Here is a 25,114-nt window from a genome sequence, read left to right on the forward strand (position 1 = left end):
GTGAACAAATCCACACACACACCTACTTCTTAATCTCCCAGCACCATAAACACAACGAGGGAGTGAATTATGAACTGTGAGGACTTGGCTTGGTATCAGAGGGAGGCTACCTCGCTGCTTGTTCGGATGTTAATTAGTTTGGCCTGTTTGCATTTTTATTTATCTGCTGCAGCGACTTTGAGCTGATAATCTATTCACACTGATATTGAGAGATAAAACTTGAGCTCAGATGAGGTTGGCCAGTGAAACCGCTGCTTTTCTTAAATTATTCATCGACAGTGCAGCTCTGAGTGGCATCCCATGCATTTCAAAGTCACTTTAACCAACCGTTTATCTGCTCAAGGTACATGTTGGGGACGGCTAGCGGTATCTAATAACGCATCGCTCCCCGTCCCCCTCTGCCTCACCCCTCAGCATCAAACAGTTGCTTGATATATTAGCCCCCACTCCATCCCCTTCAGTTGAATTAAAATGCTACGTATATCACTCTCAACAGTTCGTACTGTACAGAGACGTATTGATATGCATCCAGAATGGGGCACGTAATGAGAAGAGATGACAGAGTGCCTGGACTGCATGTGCACCTGCCGCGTCCTGCCGGCCAAGTCAGCGGGACGAGAGACGAAGATGAAGATGAACAGGGCAAAAAGCAGCCACCCGACCCCCCGCCCCTCGCTGCATGGCTGATTTACAAGTTATGGCCTTTTTCTCCTTCATTCCACTATCATTGAGAGAGAGATTAGATGGGGCCGATTGCTTTAGACATCAAACATCATGCAGTCGATCTGTCATAGCAGCGGCTTTCAGCGCAGCCTCTTGTGTGGAGAGCTTTCTGGATGCATTCACAGGAAGAAAAAAGGAAAACACTCTGTGCCTTCCCAGCGTCCACCCTCTTCTTCAGTCTCTAACCTCCCCTGTTTCTCCATTCCACAGTCAACTGAGGCTCACTGGGATGTAAGGGCACTATTTTCTCCTTTACCCCCCCCTCCCCTCCCCTCCCCCTCCCTCTCCTTTTTACCCTCCCTTTGCTTTTCTTCCCCCTTTTCTTTCTCCCTTTTCTTTATCGCTAACTTGTGAATGGCAGCCAATCAGGGGCAGAGTCGCCTCAGCTTCAGCCTCGGTGACATCCACCGCCAGAAGTGATGCACTGCTAGAGGAAGAGAGAGGAGGGGATAGAGAGAGAGGGAGGGGGTGAGGGGGAGGAGGAGGTAGAGACACAGAGAGAGAGAGAGATGATAGAAAGAAAGTGTAGAGGAGGAAAGGGAGAGAAGCCAGAGAGCAGGGAGGAGAAATGGAGCGAGGGAGGGCAGGGAGAAAGAGAGAAGCATAGAGCGAGGGAGGGAAGCAGGCAGGAGACTCTCTCTCTCTCTCTCTCTCTCTCCTGCACACACACACACACACACACACTCACACACACACACACACACTCACACACACACACACTGCCATACACATTCACACCAGCTGTGCTGTTGTCAGTCTTGGAATGTAAGCACTGCCGTGAGGAGTCAGATTCTCCGCCGCTAAGCACTGCTCAGGAGTAGGAACACAGTCGCCGCGCACTCAGTGACACAGATGGATGCTAAGCTGTGAAAATCAAAGGTAAGGGCTTTTTCTGATTAATGTTTTAAGGATATATTTATATTTTGTCTGCCTCCAGACTCCAGGGGATGATCTGCTCCTTGCACTGTGACAAAGCCCGACTAATGCAGCAGTGTGGGTATCTCAGGAAAAGTGTTGCAACTTCAAAGAGGCTGATAACAGCTAAATCGACCGAACCAGCAAATGATTAGATTTGCTGTTCAATATTCTAATTTGAATTTGTCCTCATTATTTATTTATGGATAAGGTGTGCTTGGAAATGAAATGAAGGAAAGTGTGCGTGGCGGTGCCAGGGGAGAATCTCAGTAACCTGTTTTTTTTTCCACTAATTGGAACTTTAAGCTCATTAATGATAAAACAAACCTAAAAATGAGTACAAGGAAGAATTTTTAACATATGTTCACTCCTTTGAAATGTTCCAATAGTCAATCCATGAGGCAGTTTGTCACACAGTGAATAACACTACCTGTGCAAGTTAAAGGTGGGCACTGCTGTTTGGTCATACTGCGCTTTCATAAAGATGAGCATTAACTTTGCCACTCCATCCGAAGTGTTTCATCCAACTAAGTGCAATTGCGACTCCATACTGTGCACCAGTGGGTGCACGCACACCTTATGTGCATGTACAGATGCATGCCCCTGTCTATGTGCACGTATGCAGTACATATATGAATGTCTGCAAGTGTGTGTTGCATCTGCGTTTGTGTGTGCACCTGTTCAAGTGGCCATGCCAAGCTCTCTCTGCGTGTGTGTTTCTGTGTGTGTAGACATGTTTGCCTGTCTGCTGGGAGGCAGTTGGGGCAAATCGTACTTGTGATGTGCTCTGGGCAGATTTGATGGAGAGGCACTGTACCATTCATATCTCTGAGAATGCATGGACGTGTTTATCGCCGTGTTCGAGCAGCGCGACGCGAGCAGCCAACAGTGTTGCAGAGTATGTACATGTGCATATCCTCCACGGCACAAACTTAATCCACCCCTCACTCTTCTTCGCTCTCTCTAACCGCCTAGTCCTCCGGCTGCTGCCTGACACGCCGGCAGCTTTACAGTCACCAAAGCCATATTTGATGGGTATGGCAGCGTGCACCGGGTCATCCATGTAATGGCGTTTTTGTTTAGTGAAAATTAGCCACTAACAGGCTCCCTGAATTATTGTCAGATACGGGGTGACCTTTCAGTGTTGAGATGAAAAGAGGTGGGGATGCATTCTCCCACACCGGCACAGAGGCTCTCAGGAGCGTTCACACAGCTGGTTTAGGATTAAGGATTAAGCATGAATATTACTGTATAATGTTAGTGAGGAAAACACTAAACGGGAGGGAGGAACAGAGGATATTTTCCTGACAAAATTATGAAATTAATATGGAGATTTTAGTCTGTTTTAAGTGAGTCAAGTATTTTTAAATTCTTGTGGTGTCATTTGCTCATGCTAACCTGTACACACTTTGCCCACATAGCCGCTCCATCTTTAGCGAGACAGATGTTTTAGTTGATTAATAAGAAATTGTTAAAATGCATACAGCCTTCTAGAGGCATCCCAATATAAGAGATATTATAATGATGGGGTGGATTTTATGTTATATTTGCACTGTGAACATACCCTTTTCAAGAAAGAAGGCCCTCCCTCCCTTTTGGAGTAGCTTTTCAACAAGGAAGTGTGCACTGTATCACAAAATTGCTTAGAGGATTTCAAAACATGAGTAAAGCTTGCTGAGGTTTGTCAGAGACTGCAGCCAGTGGAGGCAGCCTTGGGAAGGTCTAGGGCTCCACCAAGTGGAGGTTTGTATGGGTGCCGCGTCTTGGTGCATCAACGCCCCTCATGCTAGATTTACACTCTCTATGTGCTGGCCTGTCAATACCAGCGAGCAATCACTGGAGCTGTTCAAACCGCCAATCGCATCACACGAGTTTCCTGCTCCCGAGTCGCACATATGGCGAGCGTTTGTCACAACAAGAATACCGCAGTCACCAGTCATAAATCATGTGACTGGATGAACCGTGCAGGTGCAAATGATCACCAAGACTAATCATGACACCAGTTTTATGACCTTGCAACCTCCCGTTGCCCTCTCTGCATCTTCGCCTTTTTCCTCTCCCCACTAATGTCGCTTTATTTACGGCTCTCACACAACACAGTCACTTGTTGAATTCCTCGACACTACAGCATAAGACTACAAGTAAAACGGTGCTTGAATGCCAGCAGTTTTGAAATTTGGTTGATGTTTATGTAATAGGTGGGAGGTTTTGGATGGCAGTTGCTTAATTACGGCGTCCCACCACTGAGTAACTCTGCATTTGTGTATGAACGGTTCTAGAGGTGTTTGTGTTTCTACAGCTATGTGCAGTAAACTAACAACAAGTCCATAATTATATGATTGTTTTTTATTAAAATATGACTTCAGTGAGCCCACTTCATGATTCATTTGTTTCTCCTTTGTAGTAAATGGTAAAATATGTCATAATCAGGAGGTTCTGGGAGAAAATACAGTGTTAGATTAAAACCTTACAAACAGAGTGACGTGTTTAATCACCTCTGTGCCACAGATTGGGGCAATGTGCAGAACTGATGGTCAATTTATGGTCTTATATTCTGTATAAGGACAGCTATCAATTTACTGCGCTGGAAAAGGTTTACCAGCCGGAGCCCTGCTGCACATTGTGCCTACAGTATAATTAGTGTCCAGCTAAAGTCAGAGAAGCCATAAAAGTGCTTAGTTGCAGTGCTCAGTTTAATGTTCGCAGAAGAGCCTGCATGTTCAATTTTGGAACGCATGTGCATACAAATTTATACAGACTAATGTGCCAGGCTGTGCTTTTCTAGGAAGCATATCCTGATGAACAGCTAGTTTATATCTGATCAAAGATATTCTTATTCAGCAAAACAAGAATGTATAATTTTGCAGATTACAGAAATGGAGCACAGCGGCGCTCATGCCAGAACGCGTCTTTGCCAAGATTAAGAATAACAGCCCAAGACAACACTTTAAAAGCATATTTAACAATTTTGTCCCTTCACATCTCTGTTTTTAATGCCAAGCCATATAAGCTGTCTACAACTTAATCTAATCATAAACAACTTTTTTTTTTAATAAACCCCACTATTTAATAGGCTGAGTAAGTTGAGATAATTCAGCTTGAGTCTATAGGATCTGGCATGGACTCAGCGCGCTCACTCATCCTTTAATGGAGTGTTTGGAAGAATTCTGAAAAGACACACTGGCCTAATGCTTAATAGGCACGCCACATCAAAGATTAATATCCAGAATGCTATTAAAACTCAAGGACAGGCTGGAATGATAATTAGAAAATGCAATCACAAGCATCAGACTAGATTAATTGCAAGGCGGCGTTTCCTGATTTCGGGGATGCACGTGTCACACTCATGCCACATTATGGGCATGCACAAGAAAATAACATAAAAACTGTAGCACTGATCGGCAATTTACAACACCATCTATGTTTTACCTCCTCTATTATAGCAGTACTTGACTGAACGGACATTTCAGTACTTTCTTCAAATTTAGGTTTTCTGGTTCAACGTGTTTACAGATTGGTTTGGTTCAGTTCTACCACGCCGCTGTGGCTGGAACCGACATTAAGCCTCAACTGCAACGCTCATCCACACAAAACTTTCATCAACTCAGGCCAAAAGCATTCTGAAGGTTGAGTGTTATTTGGGAATTATTGCTGATTAAACAGATTCAATTAGGTTAAACTGTATGAGTGACTAAGAATGAGCAGAATGAGCGATGCTTTACGTTGAGATCTCGTTAGCTCAGTTATTTGATTTTCTGTTCAAAGGATTGCATCCATTTATATTCCGTACTTCACATTAATCGTGGAGCCATAATACTAATTTGTTCATAGTGAATGCCTCCGCTGACACCACGGTCCTTATTTAAGAGCTCTGAACAAAAGCAGAAGAATTGCTAAACTGGAATGGGCCTTTCCCTGAGGTGCACAGTGAATGCTTGTCAGGATAGCCTTTATACAAGAAACCTACTAAATGGGCTCTATTAGAGAGAGAGGCAAGATTTATCAGGATTAACTTCCAAAAGACTATAAATTATACATGCATACCCAAATTACCTATCAGGACGAGTCCTGGTGGGGACAGAGCCTTCAGCAAAGTATCGGAAGAAGACTACCAGTAACACAAAAATGCTTTATCACAGCACGTGGCACGAAGCCTGATAGATGCCTGCTCTGTGGTGCTGAAGCAGGACATGGAAACAAGCAGCAGAGTGTTTCACAGTGGCCCCTTTGCCTCATCTCAGAAGCTTTCTGACGTGCTTGTATCGGGCTATTCAGACATGCTCACCGGCTGCGACGCACTGTTTGCGCATCATCAGTAATGCGACCTATAACGAGTGAAGTGTGGCTCACTCCTGGGTAAAGGAGGTGGCACGGCAGGGAGTTGTAGCTGCACTGATTAAACTTCATCTGAATTATGACTTTGACTAAGATGCACTACCATGGTCGCAGTCTTCTGGTGGCACGTTTACATTGCAGCAGTCTTAATCACTTCTGTGGAAGTTTGTCTAGTGACTCCCTTCTGCATTGGTTTTGCATATTTTCTTATTATCAGATTATTTACATTTTCCGAAAGAATATTCCCAAGTAAGTCTTCTAAATTTGGGTTCAAAATGATCTTATTTAATCAATTTGTATTTTTCATTTTCTTTTTTTCTGCTTAATATCTCCTTCACTCACACAGAAGGACTCCCTGTTTGCTGATCGCACAATCGGCTGCTGCCCTTGCAAAGCACAAACTGAAAGAGACATCGCATAGAGAAATTAGTTTTTGTGTTCACGAGTGTTGCTCTATTGTAGTCTGCATGCCGTCTCAGTGGTTCTTCCACCCTACAAGGATTTAAAGCTTATTGTAAAAAAAGATACATAAGTGTTATGAAAGTGCTTCTTGACTGAAGTTTCATCTTTTCACAGGGATCTGAAGGACATCAAAGAGAGGAATACAATGTCTGTTCTGATGACACTGCCTTCCAGTGTTCATCCTATCACAAGCTTATTACCATAATTCAGAAGTCATCCAGGACATTTCCCAGCTGATTGGATACCATGATAGCCAATCAGGTTCTACTCCTCCTGATGCTCTCCATCCTGTGGCCCAGCACTGCCCTGCCTTTCACGCCTGGGAATATTGGGAATCTGTTTGGGATGCCAGACAGCGACGGGAGGATTCTTCAGCGGTCCAAACGTGGATGGATGTGGAATCAATTCTTTCTGCTCGAGGAATACACAGGAAATGACCATCAATATGTCGGCAAGGTAACGTGTCCAAACACACTGTCTGCAGACTAATTATAGAAGGTTTAGCTTGTTGAAGTAGTGTTTGATGTAATTGGCTGAAGACAAATGGGCTGCCAGAAATCTGGCTCTTACAGGCACAGTTAACTGGAGCTATCAGATACACAGCAAGTGCACATGAATCGCTCTCTCTGCCTCCAGTCCTCCACAGTTCTTTTGAACAGTACTCTTTAATCACATTGTTTGTTCAGTGAAAAACATACTATTATATCTAAAATCAAAGTTCCATTTACTCCTTCTTGGGCAGATGTCATTAATGCGATGAGAATATGTCATTGTCAAAAACAACAATGTGTGGCTTTACTTCAGCGGCTAATATGAAGATATTTTCATCAGACAGGCCTCGTAATCACTGCTCAAATCTGTCAATAATGCCAAGGGTACATGAGTCATGAGCCAACTGAGCTGTTGGGAAGCCCTTATCAAAACCAGAGCCATAAAAGAAAATAGACTTCAGCTTTTCTTTCCTCCCACGAGGGGGTAAAGGGTCACTGTGACACACGACAGACCAAAAAACCCTCAAAACTCCTATTTCACAGTAATTGAAATCACTCTGGCACTACATACTTCACAAAGTGTTCACTCAGAGCGTCTGGGGTCTGAAAAGTGAAGTCAAGGAGAACTGCCGCAAACCTGCATTCTTTCTGATGGCCAGCTGGGGGCGCTGGCTACAACTAGGAGTCAGATTGTCTGAAAGCTTATGAGAAAATGACCCTACCCTAGCTGGTTTTAAGTCTGCTTCAACACAGCATGATGTTCATTTTGTAAATTATGGTCTCGTTTCGAGTAAAACAGATCATAAAGCACAGTATGGGTTAGGGCTTGGCTAGCCTGTGACTGACGAGTCGCTACCACGGCGTGCTCTCAGTCTCTCAGTCACATCCAATCAGGATAGAGGCGTAGCAGTGCTTATCCTCCCCACCTCCAACCCCCATCCAAATATGGCCACTGCACGCTCCAGAACATCAAAATGGCCACGGCCAAAATGCCAGCCTCGAGGCTTCAAAATGGTAGTAAACAAACAAATGTGGGACATCACAGTGGTTGAGTCCATGTCTTTTGTGTTGGAGGCTGCATTTCAAACCTGTATTTAAAAGTATTTGTAGGCACTCTTCTTTACTGTGTATAGAAGTTTACAAAGACAGACAAACAGACAAATGAGGTACAAATTTCATAATCTATAACAGGTCCGTGCCCAGAGAAGTGCCATTAAAAAGAGACTTGTGTGTACCAGACTCAGGTGTTGGAAAAGTGGGTTGAGACCAAATTCAAAAAATACAGCTCTCGCAGACACTTTTCTCCCAAGAATGACTAAAAAGGAGAGTTTTGGGACAATGCTCCTCCTCCCCACCCACCCAGATCAGAGAGGTTCTTGTCAGCTCACCCGTGCTAGCACTGTAACGACAGGTGTGATGGGGAACGCTACAGTTATCAACTCGAGGGAGGAAATGAGGTGACTGTCGACAGCCAATTTTCTCAGAGGAAGCTGGCTTTCATCACACACCTCATTCTCCGGAGTAAACAAGTGTCTTGTGCAAGGTTGAGTAGGGGGATATGACAACTTCCTTTGCAGAAAACCGTCATCCTGATGTGGCGAAGGAAAAGAAGCAGCGAAAATAAATGGAATAGGGAGAGGAGGAGGAGGAAGAAGAAAACATATCAATCACAAAGGCCAATGATATTCACCTTGGTGTGTTATGTGATGAAGTAGCAAAGCAAATGCTAACTATAAATGGGGCCATCCCTTGATATGTCAGCGACTGGTGTGATGCGGCTTTCTTCTCGACTCTTTGATGCTTTCTGGCGCCCAACTTCTGCGGCATGACAGCGTTGCATTCACTAGTTCCCCGCTCTTCCTGTGTCCAATATCTTTCACTATTCAAAGTGTCAGAAAAACACGAGGCTGTAATAAATTACTGAAGGGGAAAAATGGGGCAGGCACATTCTGCCACTCTGCTTTACAGAGAAAGCTGTGGTGATCGGGATCACTAATTCCATCAGGTTCACTTTGGAGTGTTAGATAGAGAGAGACGATGAAGGCGACAGACATACTGCGAACAAGTTATAAGATAGCAAGAAAACAAGCAGAGCTGCAACAAACACTCAATTAAGGGATTCTTCTGCAGCCATTTTGATCATCAATTAATCACTTCCATGAATCGATTTCAATAATCATTCTCTGGATCTGTGATGCTTCGCTGTTTTTGTTTTTGTCATATGTGACGGTCAAGATATCTTTGAATATCTTGAGGTTTTAGACCATCAGTCGGACACACATTTTAATTTCTTTTTCTTTACATTTCATCAGCCAAAGGGGTAAATTAATTAAGAAAATAATCAGCGGTTTTGTCAATAATGAAAACAATCATTACTTGCATGGCTCTAAAAACATGCAATGTGACGGATGGATGCACAGAAAACAAGCAGAGAGATGGATATTACAGCTGCAGTGGCTAGTCTATTAATCAATTAGTCAGTCAATAGAAAATTAATCAACCATTCTGATAAATGACAAACCATTTTTCAAGTAAAAATTACAAAACGTGTTGCTTGTGAGTATTTTTATGTTGCTGACTGTTGGTCAGAGAAAAGCAAGCAATTCAAAGACATCACCTTTGTCTCTGGAGAACATAACGAGCATGTTTCACGATTTTGTGGCATTTTGTAGACAAAACAATTAACCGATCAATCGGCAACATATAATCTCGACCGTTGCAGCCGTCGTAGATCTGGCAATAGACAGATAGACTGATGGATAGATAAAACACAAAGAGCCAGATAAATCGAAGCACAGAGAGAAAGACAGACAGACTAATAGATATAAAGACAGAGGCAGAACAAGAGATGGAAAGACAGATAAAAAGACAGACAGAAATAGAGAAATAGATTAGAGAGGTAGAGGGAGAGAAAAGAGATGTAGAACCAAGACCAAATGCAAAAAGCACTTTCATGCCCAGCACAGAGCCATCAAAGCCTTGATGGTCTTCCTCATAAAGATTATTTAATGGCCTTCGCAGTGCACTGTGAGAGACCTTGTTTATTTCACATTCAATCAAACCTCTCCAATCAGCCCACACACACTCACCAACTGTCACTTGAGGTTGATTTCTTGATTACGGCAATCAAATTTGATGTAAAGAACAGTCACACTCTTGCATCGCTCGCTCCTTGGCTGAAAAGGAAGCAGCAAACCACTGGGACTGCAGGAGTGCACTGCTGCAACTGCACTATATAATAAATGCAGCTTATATTGCTTATCAAGGTGTTCCAAAGACACGCTGCTTTGAAGCTGACACGCTGAGTGCTGCTGACTGATACCTCACTGAATGATAAGAAAAAGAACTGCATTAGTAAAAGGAAGGTTTGGAGCACTTCCTCAGTAGCAATTGTCAATGCTCAAAAGAAGCATAGTATATTTTCTGATTGTAAATACACCAAGCTGCGGCCGTGCCTGTGTCGAGCGTAACACCCTCAAATCTCATTTTAACTGACTTTCACGGGGCCATTAATGAGTGTGAGCGCTCACTGTGTGCAGCTGTGGTGCCCTACTTCTTAAGCGGGGCTGTGAAGTGTGAACACTTGCAATGCTGAGCAATACAACAGCAAACTTTGGATTTTGGAGCATTTGAGTGGCGTGTTTGAAGTGAGCGAAATCCTATTAAATTCTGGTACGTTGCATTGTCTTGTATAGAAAATGTGCCGCCCAGAATTTGAATATTCAAGGTAGCTCACTTTGTTGTGGTAATATTTTGCCAATAAGTACCCTTGAGGTTTTGCAAGGTCTTGTTAGATACAGTTTAGCACGAATTTTGCAGAACTTGTATGATGTTTGAAAAATACAAAGCGCACAAGAGATACTGTAAGCCGTAACTTTAACCTGCATAATATACATTATAGTACAGTGTTCCAGTAGTAACGATTTTTTGCCTATGTCTTAAGAGACAGAGGGAGGAAGAGTAATTATTCTGTATCCGTTCTGTGCTCTATTTTGCTATCTCCTCTTTGCAGCACTGAGCAATGCTTACCAGAGACCTGACAAGAATTGCCAATGATTTTGCTGCTTTACTGACAATTCCTCAGTGTTTGTGCAAGGCGATTTAACTCATCAAGGCTCTCTTCTGTGCTTCTGTTGTACGGCCTTGAAAAGGCTGTGTTTGTGCTGCAAGGCCTTGAAAGGAGAGCCACTAAATCCCTGCAAATATAGTGTGGTAGTGCTAACATTTGATTTTGTTAAGGCTGTGTGAAGACACTTTGTGCAGCACTTTGTCAAGAGTATCAATGCTGTTTTTTCCCAGCTCTGCTCGATATAATAGGTTTACACTCCATATTCGATGCAGAGTTTGGTGCACTACAACGTATGCAAACTCACCTCACATGTCCATGCAAATCTATTCAGCCTGGTTTCTACACTTTAAATCGCTGCACTGCAGGTTTGTGCCGAATTGTTCGAAGCTTTATTCATAACATTCATATTTAAGTTTGTAAATCAACGTTTGATTTCTTATTTTTTGCTTGTCTATTCATGTTGTTTAAAGCTGGTATATCTGCACATTTGGAGAGAATTAGATTCCAGTAGGATTATTTCCATCTGTGTGATCAAATTTCCAATAACTTCAGCATTCAGTCCAAAACACGAAATGTATTCAGTGCCTGCGTGTTGACAAAACTGATATTCATTGAAGAAAGTTGGTTTAATAAAAGAAGACTAACTCATTTAATCCAATCCTCAAACTGAGGATTTTGTTGAAAGATTTTTATCATTGTTTTTCTTGGTGATGATGTACATTGTGACAGCAAACATTCAACGCTCCATATGAAAACATCAACAGAAGCTTTGAATGTAAAAAAAAAAAAACTGCACTGCATACATTAAATTACACTGTTTCTCTGGGATGTCCCTGCAGAAATCAAACCTTGAACCTCTTCGCTGCTGGCACAGTGCCTCGCCAATTTAGACGTACAGGACCACTTATTTTTAGATGGCCTGTTATCTCATAATAACACAGTACAGCATTGCTTAGTTCTGCAAACCCCCTCTTTAATGGCACTATCACTCAGTGAGAAATCTATATGACCATGGGGAGAAGATCTGTTTACCCATGTGATTAGGAAGCTGATGCTATGTAGACATACAATAATTAGTAAAAATGCATGAGGTTAAGGTGTTCATGCTCCCACGTCAACTGAGGGAAATATGTAAAATACATACCACACGGTTCTGCAAAGACTGTAAAATTCATATCATCCTGTCGACGGCTTGGCTGCACAGGGGACACGCTCCTTTGATGGCTAGCTGTTTGTTGTTTTTGCTTCTCAGGTTCCTTTTAGCAGGATTAACAACCAAGACTGGAAATATGGTAATAATCAGATGAAAAACTCTCAGAGAATACAATCAAAAGACTTGAAAAAAAAAAAAATGCTCCGCCTGTGGTCTAACACAGTCTGAAACTGCACTGGCCTAATTATTACACTCGAAGCATATGTGTGTTTGAATGGTAGCAATATCAGTAATGAAATATGTTCGTATGTGGCAGAGCAGTTCAGCATCGCCTCGTGAGCATGTTCTCATGTCTCCTACAGTCCATATACCACGACATAGATGATGAATTTCAAAGCAGGGAAAAGGTGACTGTGGCGCTACAAGGCATTTTTCCAGGGGAGTAAATGTGCATAGCACAGATACAATGCCCATTTGAATGCACATATTCATACAAACACTCTCCTTCATAGTCAACAGCAGGAGCAGCCTTCACATCCATAACACGTCATAAATTCTTGGTTCACTGCTCTGCAGCTCAGGAGAGAATTTATATTCACAAACAATGAATAGATTGTCCCAGAACACAAATATACGTGGAAATTCAAGCTGAGTGATATTCACTCTTTAATAGACTTTGGGTAATGGAGTTCATCTGCGTGAAAACATTTTCAAACGCAAGCCCAAATACTGCGCACATTGTTCATTTGAACTCGACAGCATCTTGTTTCCACATACGTCCTCGTTTTTTAATTCTGCCTGAGAATAGCTAGCACTGTGGCAATGCATTTCTGATTTCCATCCAAAGTTGTACTGTTGACATCACTCTTCCAACTGCGGGAAAAAATAATTAGTTTCCTCACAGCATGCAGACATTAATATTAATAAGTTACTGACGTACATTCTGTGTCCCTAACTACATGTCATTTAAAATGTGAACCCATGAGATAGTGCTCTAAATATATCTGCTGACAGATCCAGTACAGTAATGAGCCTGAATCAAGTGTCTGTCACAGTATGCCGCCATTACTCTTCCAAGACGCTTAGAGCCGCTTCAAGGTGATGGATAGGTCAGAGGTGACTAATTTTAGCAATTGATGCTGTAGGTCAGGTTTTCATCATTTTTCAAAGGCACAATTTGGAAGAAAAATCTAAGGCTAATTTGATCTGAACTAATGGAGTATGTCACGCTCGACACTGGCGACGTTCTGTTCGGAGACTCGAACAGATAGATCCCTCAGTGGGTTTACACCATTACTTCAGTGTTCATGAGTGTCACAAAGTTTTTATACATCCAGACTTTGGTGCAAATGTAGCTGAAGTCCCCCTGGTCAAATAGTATGTACATGTACTTAATGTATTTACTGCATGGTAACACTTTATATTCTGGTCCACTAATTCACCCTTAACTAGTTGCTTATTAGCACACATATGAGTAGCATATTGGCTCTTTCTTAATCATTATAAAGCACTTATTCATACCTCATTCTATGTGACCATATTCTACTACTAGGCCATCAGGAGTTTCCCTCAGTAACCTCCCAATTACTGCTTATTGATAGTAAGTAAGGAAGTTGTTTTTACTGAATAACCCTAACCTCTAGAATAAGGCAGGGATGCACTAACTTGACTTTTTGAGCCCCGACGCCAATACCTGGGCTTTGTGTATCAGCCCGTAGTGAGTACTGATCTGATACCGGTGTTTAATTAAGAAACTGTAGGCCCCGCTGAGTGGAAGAGACTGGGATCATCCTGCCATGTGTACTTGTAAAACAAATAAATATCTAGATATTAATTCACAGACCTGCAATTTATTAAAATAAGGGTAACAGGCTCATTGCTAACGGTATCAGATGCAACTATTCCAGTCAGTATCAGATCAATATCCAATACCAGTATCAGCGCATGTCTGGAATAGTGCAGCAGTAAGTGCTGGAGTAAAGAGTGAACATGTTATTAATAACATGCTTTTAAGCAACTAGTTAATGGTGAATATGTGTCCCTAATATCTAAGTGTTACCACTGCATGTTGAGTAAATAAACCTGAGGATGCAAAATACAAATGACCTCAGTCTTGAGTGTCTATGAGGGCATGTATTGATAAATCTGGCACTTGGATGTTTTAAACATCTGGAACAAAACACAAGGCCGGCCAAGTCGATTCTAATCTCATATCTCAGGGTTCCAAGAGAAAATAGCAAAAAAAAAAAAAAAAAAAAATAGCTCAAGTGGCCAACCTAAGAGGTGTGTGAAGACTGTAGAGAGGAAAGAGTTGACAAACATTACCTGGCACCGGCGTCTGTAAATATATTAAAAAAACAATAAAGAGAGAAAGAGAGAGAATTGGCAACCAGGGCATAAAGCTAAAATTGGAGATATGTGGAGAAAGCACATTTCTCTCTGTAATGCCTACAGACAAAAGACCCTTGGGAATAATCCTAAATTGGGAGATCCATGGCTGGGCGTTTTTTATTTCATTCTACTTTATTTCATGTGTACTGTTAAAATTTTCATCCAGTTTCGCAAACAGATGAGATGTGAGCAGCGAGGGAGGCAAGGATTTGTTATTGTGCGAAGAGATGCTCAGGGGCGATGATTAGGACTGTAAATATTCTAGATAACTTTCTGTTCTTTATTTCTTGGTTTTCAGTAGAATTTAACTTTAAACACTGGTAGCACAAAATGGCAAGAGTGTGTTGTCTTGTCAGCCTGAAGTGCATGACAGAAGAGTGTGCAATACCCCTAATTAGAAGCCCATACATCACTCTGTTTGTACAAGTTTGACTCCACATGTATAAAATATGCCCCTCTTGTTTTCAGCTGCACTCCAACATGGACAAAGGTGACGGCAACGTGAAGTACGTTCTGACTGGAGACGGGGCCGGCACCCTGTTCCTGATTGATGAGAAGTCCGGGGATATTCACGCCACCAAGAGGCTGGACAGGGAGGAGAAAGCTATGTACACGCTGAACGCAAAGGTGTTGGATAGGAACACCAACGCAGAGCTTGAGCCTGACACCGAATTCAACATAAAAATTCACGACATCAACGACAACGCGCCGAAGTTTGCGAAGGAGATCTACTTCGCCAGCGTCCCTGAAATGTCTGAAGTCGGTGAGTTCAGGTTGTGTTTTCTTTTTCTCGATCAACAGAGACGAATCAGCCACAATTTTGATAACCTTAGATATTTTTGTTGTCATTGTCACGCTTTATTTAGTTGAAAATTGATAAAAAATGACATTGTTAATGGCATTCTGCAAGAAAAATTATTCAGAAAATGAAGAAAAACCCAAACGCTGAACGGTGTTCTTCATCTCAGCGGCCCATTGTGACGCCGTAGTCAATTCTTCAAAGTCACTTTTTAATTGTGATTGTTGTTTGCTTGGTCAGGCTCATTGGGCATTCATAACAAGTAATGCCATTTGCCAATTTTAATAGGCAATAGAAATATTGAAAGTTTAGATTGTCACAGTCTTTCCAATTAAAGATTTGCTTCATTGCACTCCACTTCATTCCATTCAAGTAATATAAATAAACCAATTGGCATGAATATAAACAAAGCTTATGAAAATAATGCATGCAACTTGAAATCAATCCTCAATTACGCAACCGCAAATTAATACACGGGAGCAATCAAGGGTAAATCAAAACCCAATTGTCTATTGGTGACAAATAACAATGGCCTAATTGGAATTCATAATGCACTGTTCTTAGATTTCTCAGCTGCATGGATACTGGCAAAAGGTGGGTCGGGGTCACCAGTACTCGTCTGCGGCCTAATAAACTGCCTTATATGTTCAGACTGAACACACTGGTTAATCAAGCCAGCCAGCCATGAAAAATCAGCAGCTCCTTTTTATGCTATCAGTGCTTGGACTAAGTGGGACAGATGTTCAAGGGTTCATTAGTATGCACGGAGACAGTCAGACCCAAACAGGACACGGCAGAGGTCTCCTGAATGCCAAGGACAGTATTTGCAATGTGGTGATATTGAAACGCTCGGCTGGATTATGCGGGACTTAATATGGAAGTGACTCAATGACAGGATATCTAAGAGGAAGTGAGCTCTGCCTAAGCTTACATATCTATTCATCTTACTATTTTTATTTATTTAGAGCACAAATGGCACATATTCAAGCACCTATCACTTGATTGCGGAGGCTTGTGCGTAATGTGTGTACAGGGTGCCTGTGCTTGGATTTTTAGTGATATGCAGGTGACACTGTTTCATATTGCCAAATAACACGTTCAGCACAGGTTGCTGCATCTACTCTCATCTGGAAATGTGAAAGGCACTGTCCACAAGCACATGCAAATATAATATCTATGAACATATGCAGACAAACACAGTGTCCATGAGCACATACAGATAAATGCAGTGTCCATAAGCACAGTAACTGTATTCCAGCTCCTCAGTCGAAGCCTGTCAGTATGAACCTTATGCTGCTACAGCTCTCGCTCTGACAACAGAGGTCAGGGGAAAAAAAAAAAAAAAAAAAAAAAATGCATCCGTAATATGACCTTGGTGAGCTAAAGGCAGCTCTGGTTGAATGATTTTGAAAACTGATTCAGCTACACCTCGTGTTTTGTTTTACAGAGACTGCATAGGCACATATTTTCCAGCTTCCCCTGATACATAACTGAAGATAACTAAAGGATAGAGAAACCTTTACTTCAAGTCTTGATGACGTAGAAACTTTCAGTCTCACTGATATTTAAGAGATCCATCAACTAGGACACCAGAGTTAATCAAGGCGATAATTCTTACTGAGATGCCAGAGGAGGACCCAGCTACAGCCTGCATGCACATCACTTCAGTTTCACAGCCAAGCCGGCTGCAGCAGCTAGCTGCTAGCTTCTTTAAAAAGGGAAGAAGTGAGTGCTAATGCTATGTTTCTGACTGACTGCTAATTTGCTTTTCTCCTGAGCTCTGTTGAGTGAAATCAAAATCTGAGATGAGTCAGTATGACTCATTGTATTGCTGAAAAGTGCCGTCAGGTTTACAGCAAATCCCTTCCCTGTCCATAGAAAGAAAATAAAAATAAGTGAAGTCATTTGCTTGATTGTGTCTTGACTATGTGTTGCATCAGTCGTTTGGGATTAAACTTGACTTTGCATGTTCTTTTTGCAGGTACATCTGTTGTCACTGTAACTGCCACCGATGCCGATGATCAAACGTATGGAAACAGTGCCAAGCTTGTATATAGCATCCTACAGGGACAACCCTATTTCTCTGTGGATTCAGAAAATGGTAAGCCAAACCCAGCAGGATTCCTAATATCAGGCAGGTCTGTAAACAGATCTCTTGCAGCGCTCGGTGTTTTATCTGCTTGTCAGTGCTGTTCTTCGCATAACACTCAAGATTTTACTTCACTAACACTGCAATTTAAGCTGAAATTTCAAATTCTGTAAAGCTGGTTTGTTTTTATTTGGCTGTATCTTTCAACTGATCTGGAATGCTGTTTGTAAATCCTTCATCAGTTTGTGCTTAATATCCTTCATAAGTTTCGTAGTAACTACTAGCAGGTTTCACACTAATGAGCTACTAAATTGGATTGCACCAATCAAACATGAGTCACGTCTTCACTGGAGGAGAATTCAGATGTTTTCTCACTTTTCGCATTTAATAACCTTTTCAACTGACAAGTGCTTACAAGCATCAACGGGCGATTTGCTCTTAAAGGTAAGTTACTGTTAGAAATTTATGGATTTTATTGTTACGACGTTTCAGATCAGCTGATGTCATTTGTGCAGCGTAAAGTGAGGCTGTTCAAACTTAGTCCTAGTCCACCCAATGGACATTTGTGGACCAAATCTGCCATGGTTAACGAGTCTGGATAAGCAAATTTAATTCAAAAAAGGAACATCATAATGTTTACAGTCGCATAAATCAACTGAGGTATATTAGTGCAGCCAAGCTGTGGATTAAGAACATTTTGATCTAAAAAGTTGGATCAGCCATTCTCACAAAACAGTGTTGAGTAAAAATTAGATGTAGCTACACTCTACCCTTTGTTAACTCATTTCCAATGGCCTTGCAGATAGCACGGTACACTGTCTAATGTGGCAGTAATGCTTGTGGTTTCTGACATTTAAAGGTGAAAAACTGGAGAACGAGCACATGATGAGATCATATTATTAAGTTGTGAAGGAAAATAATTCATCCCTTGACTTCAAGTTCAATAAGAGCATCTCCAACAGAGTGAAGTTTGAGAAAGGGCAAATGATGAACACAGCCATGAATTTCAAAGGAATTCATGCTCTAAAGTGACCTAAAAAGCCAGGCGACAGAGGACTTTCCCAGGTCAAAACACTGGGTGGAAGTGAGGACGCTTCACCTGCAGTTTAAGTTACTGGCCAGTCATCCTGCTCTGAAGACCATCAGCCAACGTCAGATACCCAGCCCTCCAGCCACTGTGTCAGACAGCCAGTCGAGCAGCCTGTCAATCAGCCTGCGGGTCTGGAATGCAGCCATCCAGTCAGATGAAGAGCCAAGATGCCAGCTCACACGATAATACTTCCATGGGTCAGCAGGCTGACACAAGCACCTCCACAGACCCCTCTCCTCATGAAACAGAAGCTGTTCCCTCAGTCCGTCTTAAAATCAACCTCAAAATCAGGAAGCTACAAAAGATACTGAAGCCTCGTGTGTGGACATTTAACACAACTGAAACTGGAGGCGCATAAATTACAAACAGTGCTGCCCATGAATCAAGTGCAAAACGTAGAATTTATAAAAACGACATTGTTACAATTTTGTAGAAATGTGAAGTCAAATGATTTGACTGACTACCTGCTTTTGGTGTTTATTTTAGATGACACTTTTGAAACTTTGTTCTTGTTCTTCTGTCTGATTTATTACAACCGCTTCAATCTTCAATCTTCTCCATCTGCATTCATGCTATAGACGTCTCTGGTCTTTTCAGTGGCTCGTTCCTCAAAGAGAACTTTCTCTAACTTTTTTTTTTTTTTTTTTTTTTTTGCATTTACGGGAAGTGACTGCTCAGCTGCACAAATAATAGGCTTTTAATGAGGAAACATTAAAGACGACATTTGTTTCACGAAAGTAGCGAAACAACAGTGTGCATTTCTATGGTAAACCACACATCCACAAAAAAAGCGTATTATTTCTATCACATTATTTTTACATGAACATTTTTTTAAATCATTTTATACCAAGGCCCCTTTTGATGCATTTGGATAATTGCTTTGAACTCACTTACTTCAGGACCTTGACAGCAACTGCCAGGCAAGTTTCTCAATTTATCTCTGATACTGTCTTTGTTTTTCCATCATCAAATTCTATTTCACCATCATTTAATAATGTCTTTCATCTTTTTATCTGCCCTTTAGGAATCAAATATGGGAATCAAAGACAATATATAGGGCTATTTTATCATTTTTGTTTGAATAAATCATAAAAAGCACATATTATTGTCACAACAATCCCTTTCTGACACAAACAATAAAGCCCCATTCAAGAGGCAAATCATGTTAAAACATTTTCCACCAACTACTCTGTCGCACTCATAGTTGCTCTTTCAACAAGTGATGCCAGTATGGCAAACCCGCAGTGGCATTTCTGACAGTCTTCCCTCTTCAACATGAAACCAGAGACTGGACTGGTGCAGGATGAAGCTGTCACACAGTTTGCTATGTGGAGACTGTGATCGCAAAGAAGAGCATCAACAGAGTCTTCCCACATCTGGGAATCCAGCCACTTCACTAAAGTTGTGTCTGACAAGGTGTTGCCTGGATCCTGATGGTATTTTGACGAAGTTACTGATGCGTCCTTGTAGTGCCTTAAAGTGTGCCTCAGAGTACATTCTGCATCGAGACAGTAGCACAAGTGAAATCCTAATTATCTGCTCGCATAATGACAATGGGCATGGATAGATGGAGTGGGTGTAGCCTGTCCCATATTACCTGCTGATGGCAAATGTGTCCTTTTCCATTTAGTTTGTGAAGTCGCTTGTATGTTTTTAATGTCATGAATCTTAAAATCTTAATTACTGACAACTAAGCTTTGTTAGAAGTAGTTTGCATGGTGCAACACTCTTATTTATTAACACGCAAATGTCTTCTTTGTACTTATAGAAGAAACCATTTATCAATGAACCATCTACTTTGCCTTAGACTCATAAAAGCTTTCTAAGCCATTATTCAGATTCTTTATGCGTAACATGTCTTTAAATAGACTGAAGTAATATCTGACATTTAAGGAGGTGTGCTTATTTGCTGCCTTCCCAAGAAGTAGATGTGATGATCAGCGTCGGTTTAATCTCTGGACGTTCAGTACAGAGTACAAAGCTTTGTGACACTGTTAGCTGGAAGCAGAGACAAACAGATCGCCACTGCAACATCTTCAAACTGTCTTATTTACATATTGGATGTGTTTACTTAACATGAAAAAATGTGAAAGGGCCATGTGGTTTAACGTACAGCTGAGGCAGTGAATCTGTCCAACAGCTAATAACAGCTGGCTCTGTTTACATGTAGAACCTCAGAAATGTGGTCTTCATCTTGAAGTTGCCAGTTTCATACATTTGGGGACCTTGAATCAATACCAAACTCACCCTTGGATGTATTAGCAACTCGTGACTGAGCTAACAAGATAAGCAAATACAATATTTCTGACATATAACCAAAATCACATGCAGGATGTCAAACTCCTGCGCTTTGTACACCCACCCACACAACCACCTGCTATGACTTGCCTGCAGTCCATAATGCAGCACCTCTGACACTCAAACCATTGCCAGGGAACATAAGCCAGGTGGCAATTACATTTCCCCTCAAAACATAATTGGCAAAACAAAATTAGCAGTACATAAATGCATTTTTTTTTTTTTTTTTCAGAAACATAATTGAGCACAGAGATGGAACTGATCTTAATCTTATCTCTCTTTCAGTAAATCAGATAACTTCCCAGAATGAAAATTTCCTTTAAATTGGCAAAAGTGGTGTAAACAATGTTGTTTTTCAGGCACCATCAAGACAGCCCTGCCTGGCATGGACAGAGAAGTGAAGGAAAACTACCAGGTCGTGATCCAGGCTAAAGACATGGCTGGACAGATGGGCGGGCTCTCAGGAACCACGACGGTCAGCATCACCCTCTCCGACGTGAACGACAGTCCGCCACGCTTTGCTAACCGTAAGAGGGCATTTCTCTGTGAAAGACTTCTCAAACATGAGTGAACTTTAGTCCCAAATCTCTGAGGGAAGGACGAATGTGTGCTCATGACACACAATGAATCTGTGTAAATCCCTGTCCTGAGCAGATTCCTTTCGAGTGACTGCTGTGGAGTCGACAGAGATCGGAGGTGCCATTGGCCGTATTAAGGCTGATGATCCAGATGTTGGGCGCAATGCTGAGATGGAGTACAGCATCGTTGGTGGTCATGACATGTTCAACATTATCACTGACCAAACCACACAGGAGGGAGTCATCATAATAAAAAAGGTAGCTTATTTTATGTACGAGCTTCACAGTCCTCTTTCATGTGCTTTACTGAGCCATGCCTGTAGTCTGCAACCAGCTTCAAACACAGCCGCCGTTAGCAGTCGAGTAACCATTACTTGATTGATAATGGCTGCACAATCAGACAAAACACTTCACGAGACGAGTGACATGTTTTCATACAGCTGAAATGAACCACTTCCCTCTTCAAGAAAAGTGTTTCTTTAAACTTATTTTTACACCTGCATGAACAATAAGACAAAATGCAAAACAGTAAATATGCTCCTCTTTGAATGCCATCCCTGATAATGCCCAGACTTCACAAATCTGCCATCATTATTTCTCTTAAAAGACAGTTTAATCCTTTAACCTGTAGGAGTTTCTCTTGACTCATTAAGTTTTATGTATGTTTTAATTCAAATATAAATGTGAGCTGCTGCCTTTTCATCACTACTTAATACGCACGTTTAACTTCAATAGAAAGGCAGAATGGCAAGGTTTCAGCTTAGAAACAGCCCTCTGATAACATTTATTCATATAAGAGAGACATGTGACAGAATTTATTTTTGAACTGGTGTAGAATCAGATACCCTAAGCCTGTGAAATGAATAATATAAAGCAGTCTTTTGCTAGAAACTCTTTTTAGTTTTCCCCTAGGATCTCCCAGATCAGTATTCCGCACTTGGATTTGTAAGCTAGAATTTAGAGTATGAATAAGATAAAGGCAGACAAATGAAATGCAATGAATTGCCTATCAAAATCCTGGGGGCGGACTGTTTTTATGGAAAAGTCTACAGCTTGACTTCTGATGCTCTTTCATCTCCAGGCACTGGATTACGAAAGTAAGAGGGACTATGAGTTCAGAGTGGAGGTGAAAAACACATACTTAGACGCAAGGTTCATCCACGGTTTGCAATTCAAAGACTACGCCACGGTCAAGGTAACAGTGGAGGATGTGGACGAGCCTCCCGTTTTCACCAGGAACCCTTACATCATCGAGGTGCACGAGGACACAGCTGCTGGCAGCTTCGTCGGCGTGGTGTCGGCCAGGGACCCTGACGCTGACAACAAGCCAGTCAAGTATGCCACAAGACACAGCGAGAGGTGTTTCAACCTTAGACAGGGCCAGACTGTCAGAGCCAAATGCCAAATCCCATCCCAACCCTCTCACAACAAACCCGTCCTCTTTGGGACTGAAGTACTCACATTTAAGTAAACTTCGAAATGAATCAGTGGCCTGTCAAGTTCAGATTTCCTCAGCCAGTTGGTTGCTTTATTGTAGTAATTTCAAAACTCACTGGTTCAGCTTTAATTGTGCAACTATAAAATCAATAAGAAAACAAGCAACACATGGTAGAAACATAAACTGTCCTCTCATCAGTTTTTTTTTTTTTTTTTTTTTTTTAGCGAGAGGATGGAAATGTTCCCACTTGGCAAAATCTAATCCATCAGCCCAGCCATGTGTCAGTCCGGGAGGGGGGGGGGGGGTTGAAAAGGATATTATTCATGGTTCCCTCCTGGTCATTTCCCTGTGGAAGATGGAGGCGGCCCTGTGAAGTGAATACAGACACTGTTTATTTCCCAGAATTATGTAAGCCCTCTGTGGCGCCGCACGAAGTCAGAGTGAAAGAGCCTAATTTGCTGTATCGATTCACGCGGCTCAGTGCCACCGTTCCACGCATATGGCGCCTGCTCACCGCTGACACACAGATACGCCACTCTCGGCGAATGCCACATGCCGCACTGTGTTGCATATTCAAATTTCAGCTGAATATGAGAGTCGACTATGACAAACGAGCAGGCACGAGGACAGATGTATCATGTTCTGACAATGGAGAGCGTGGAATATATTTCCTTTTGGAAACGAGTGATGTACTGTGCAAAACATATTTGTCGAGTAGAGATGTACTTCAGTGTGTTTGTGTTATGAAGACAGATCTGTACGAGTAGAAAGGATCATTACTGCACTTGATTTAAAGAGAAATATTTCAGCATTAGCTTTGCACATGTTGCAGAGACCTACAGGTGTTCACAGTCAAAGGAGTGTTCCTTTTATTTGGATTAACACTGACCTGTTTGTGTGCCATTCTTTCAGATACTCCATCGATCGGCATACAGATCTAGAGAGGCTGTTCAACATCGACTCTGTGAACGGCACCATCACGACACTGAAAGCTCTGGACAGGGAAATGTCCAAATGGCACAACATCTCTGTGGTGGCCACTGAAATAAGTAAGTGTCTCTACTTTCTAAGAAAATTCTTATGTTGTACTTTGCTGAATACCGTCATGGTCTTTTCTTTTAATTTTTAATCTATGTTATTTCTTAATCTCTTTTTTCAGATAACCCACGTCAGACAACTCGAGTGCCTGTGTTCATCAAGGTGTTAGATGTCAACGACAACGCCCCCGAGTTTGCAATGTCCTATGACACATTTGTCTGCGAGAATGTTAAAGCCGGACAGGTGCTTAAAGTTCATGGTGTTATATATGAAATCCTGAAAGAAGGATGCGTTATTCGCATTGCAACGATGCAGTAATACCTCTGCAAAGTGAAGTTGCACACCGCTTCCTCCATGTGCACGGTGCATACTGACAGATCTGTGCTGAGGGACAGTCAGCCACATGTGTTTATCGTTTTGGTTTCGAGAGACAGCAAATCCGTTAATTATCTCAACACTCCTCGCTAATTGCAGATTAGTCTGCTATGCGTCTGATTGGCCTCAGTTTATGCTCAGTGAATGTTATTATTATTATTTTTCTTTCTTTTTTTACAACAGTGAGTCTCCAGGGTGCAGTCTTGATTTGCAAGGCAGGAAACTATGAGCATAAAAATGTTTAAGATTTGAATGTAACCAGAAATAGTTGATGGAACTGCTTGCTTTCAGTCATGTGCTTCAGATTAGATGTGTTTAGACTTCCTCACTCGGAGGCTTTTCCTGTGTTTTCTCAAACTTTGCTCTGCTCTTCGCAGCTGATTCAGACGATAAGTGCTGTTGACACAGATGAGCCCCTCGTTGGACACAAGTTTGTCTTCAGCATCAGCGCCACCAACCCCAACTTCACTATCGTGGACAGGGAAGGTAAGATCATCTTTTTTAACACCTCCACATCTCCAACAACTCCATATGAACTTCATCATAAAACTTGAAAGCTGTAAGTCTTAAGATTTCAGTCTTGGCTGATTTGAGTTTGATTATGTAAATTAGAGCTGATTATATACAACATTTGACAGGAAAAAACAAATGTCCATTGTGTAATTGCAGTCTTTTGATTGACTTCTTGAAAAGTTTTTAATGTCAAGAGTTGTTTGTCATACTTCCATTTGCAGAAGAGGCATTGTGAAAGTCAGCCGTCGGGCTGTCATCCCACATCTATCCTGCATTGTCTTCCAGACAGACTTTGGTTTCTCTGTCACACAATGAGAATATCTGTAGTTGAAAACAGTGGTAATGCTCACATTGTTT

General features: G+C 41.7%; 1 protein-coding gene across 1 annotated transcript in view; it reads left to right on the forward strand.

Annotated features, from left to right (window-relative positions):
- The first annotated feature begins 1,273 nt into the window (after positions 1–1,273).
- LOC143339907 (cadherin-10-like) overlaps positions 1,274–25,114 on the forward strand; it is a 29,128-nt gene continuing 5,287 nt past the window's right edge. The window contains exons 1-10 of the mRNA XM_076761459.1: positions 1,274–1,602; positions 6,550–6,891; positions 15,008–15,302; positions 17,320–17,439; positions 21,175–21,342; positions 21,470–21,651; positions 22,475–22,728; positions 23,744–23,880; positions 23,991–24,112; positions 24,622–24,730. Of these exons, the coding sequence (XP_076617574.1) occupies positions 6,682–6,891; positions 15,008–15,302; positions 17,320–17,439; positions 21,175–21,342; positions 21,470–21,651; positions 22,475–22,728; positions 23,744–23,880; positions 23,991–24,112; positions 24,622–24,730 (1,597 nt within the window). The 5' untranslated portion in view covers positions 1,274–1,602; positions 6,550–6,681. The remainder of the gene's footprint in view (positions 1,603–6,549; positions 6,892–15,007; positions 15,303–17,319; positions 17,440–21,174; positions 21,343–21,469; positions 21,652–22,474; positions 22,729–23,743; positions 23,881–23,990; positions 24,113–24,621; positions 24,731–25,114) is intronic.

The sequence above is a fragment of the Chaetodon auriga genome, chromosome 21 (genome assembly GCF_051107435.1).
Source record: "Chaetodon auriga isolate fChaAug3 chromosome 21, fChaAug3.hap1, whole genome shotgun sequence".
Lineage (NCBI taxonomy): Eukaryota > Metazoa > Chordata > Actinopteri > Chaetodontiformes > Chaetodontidae > Chaetodon > Chaetodon auriga.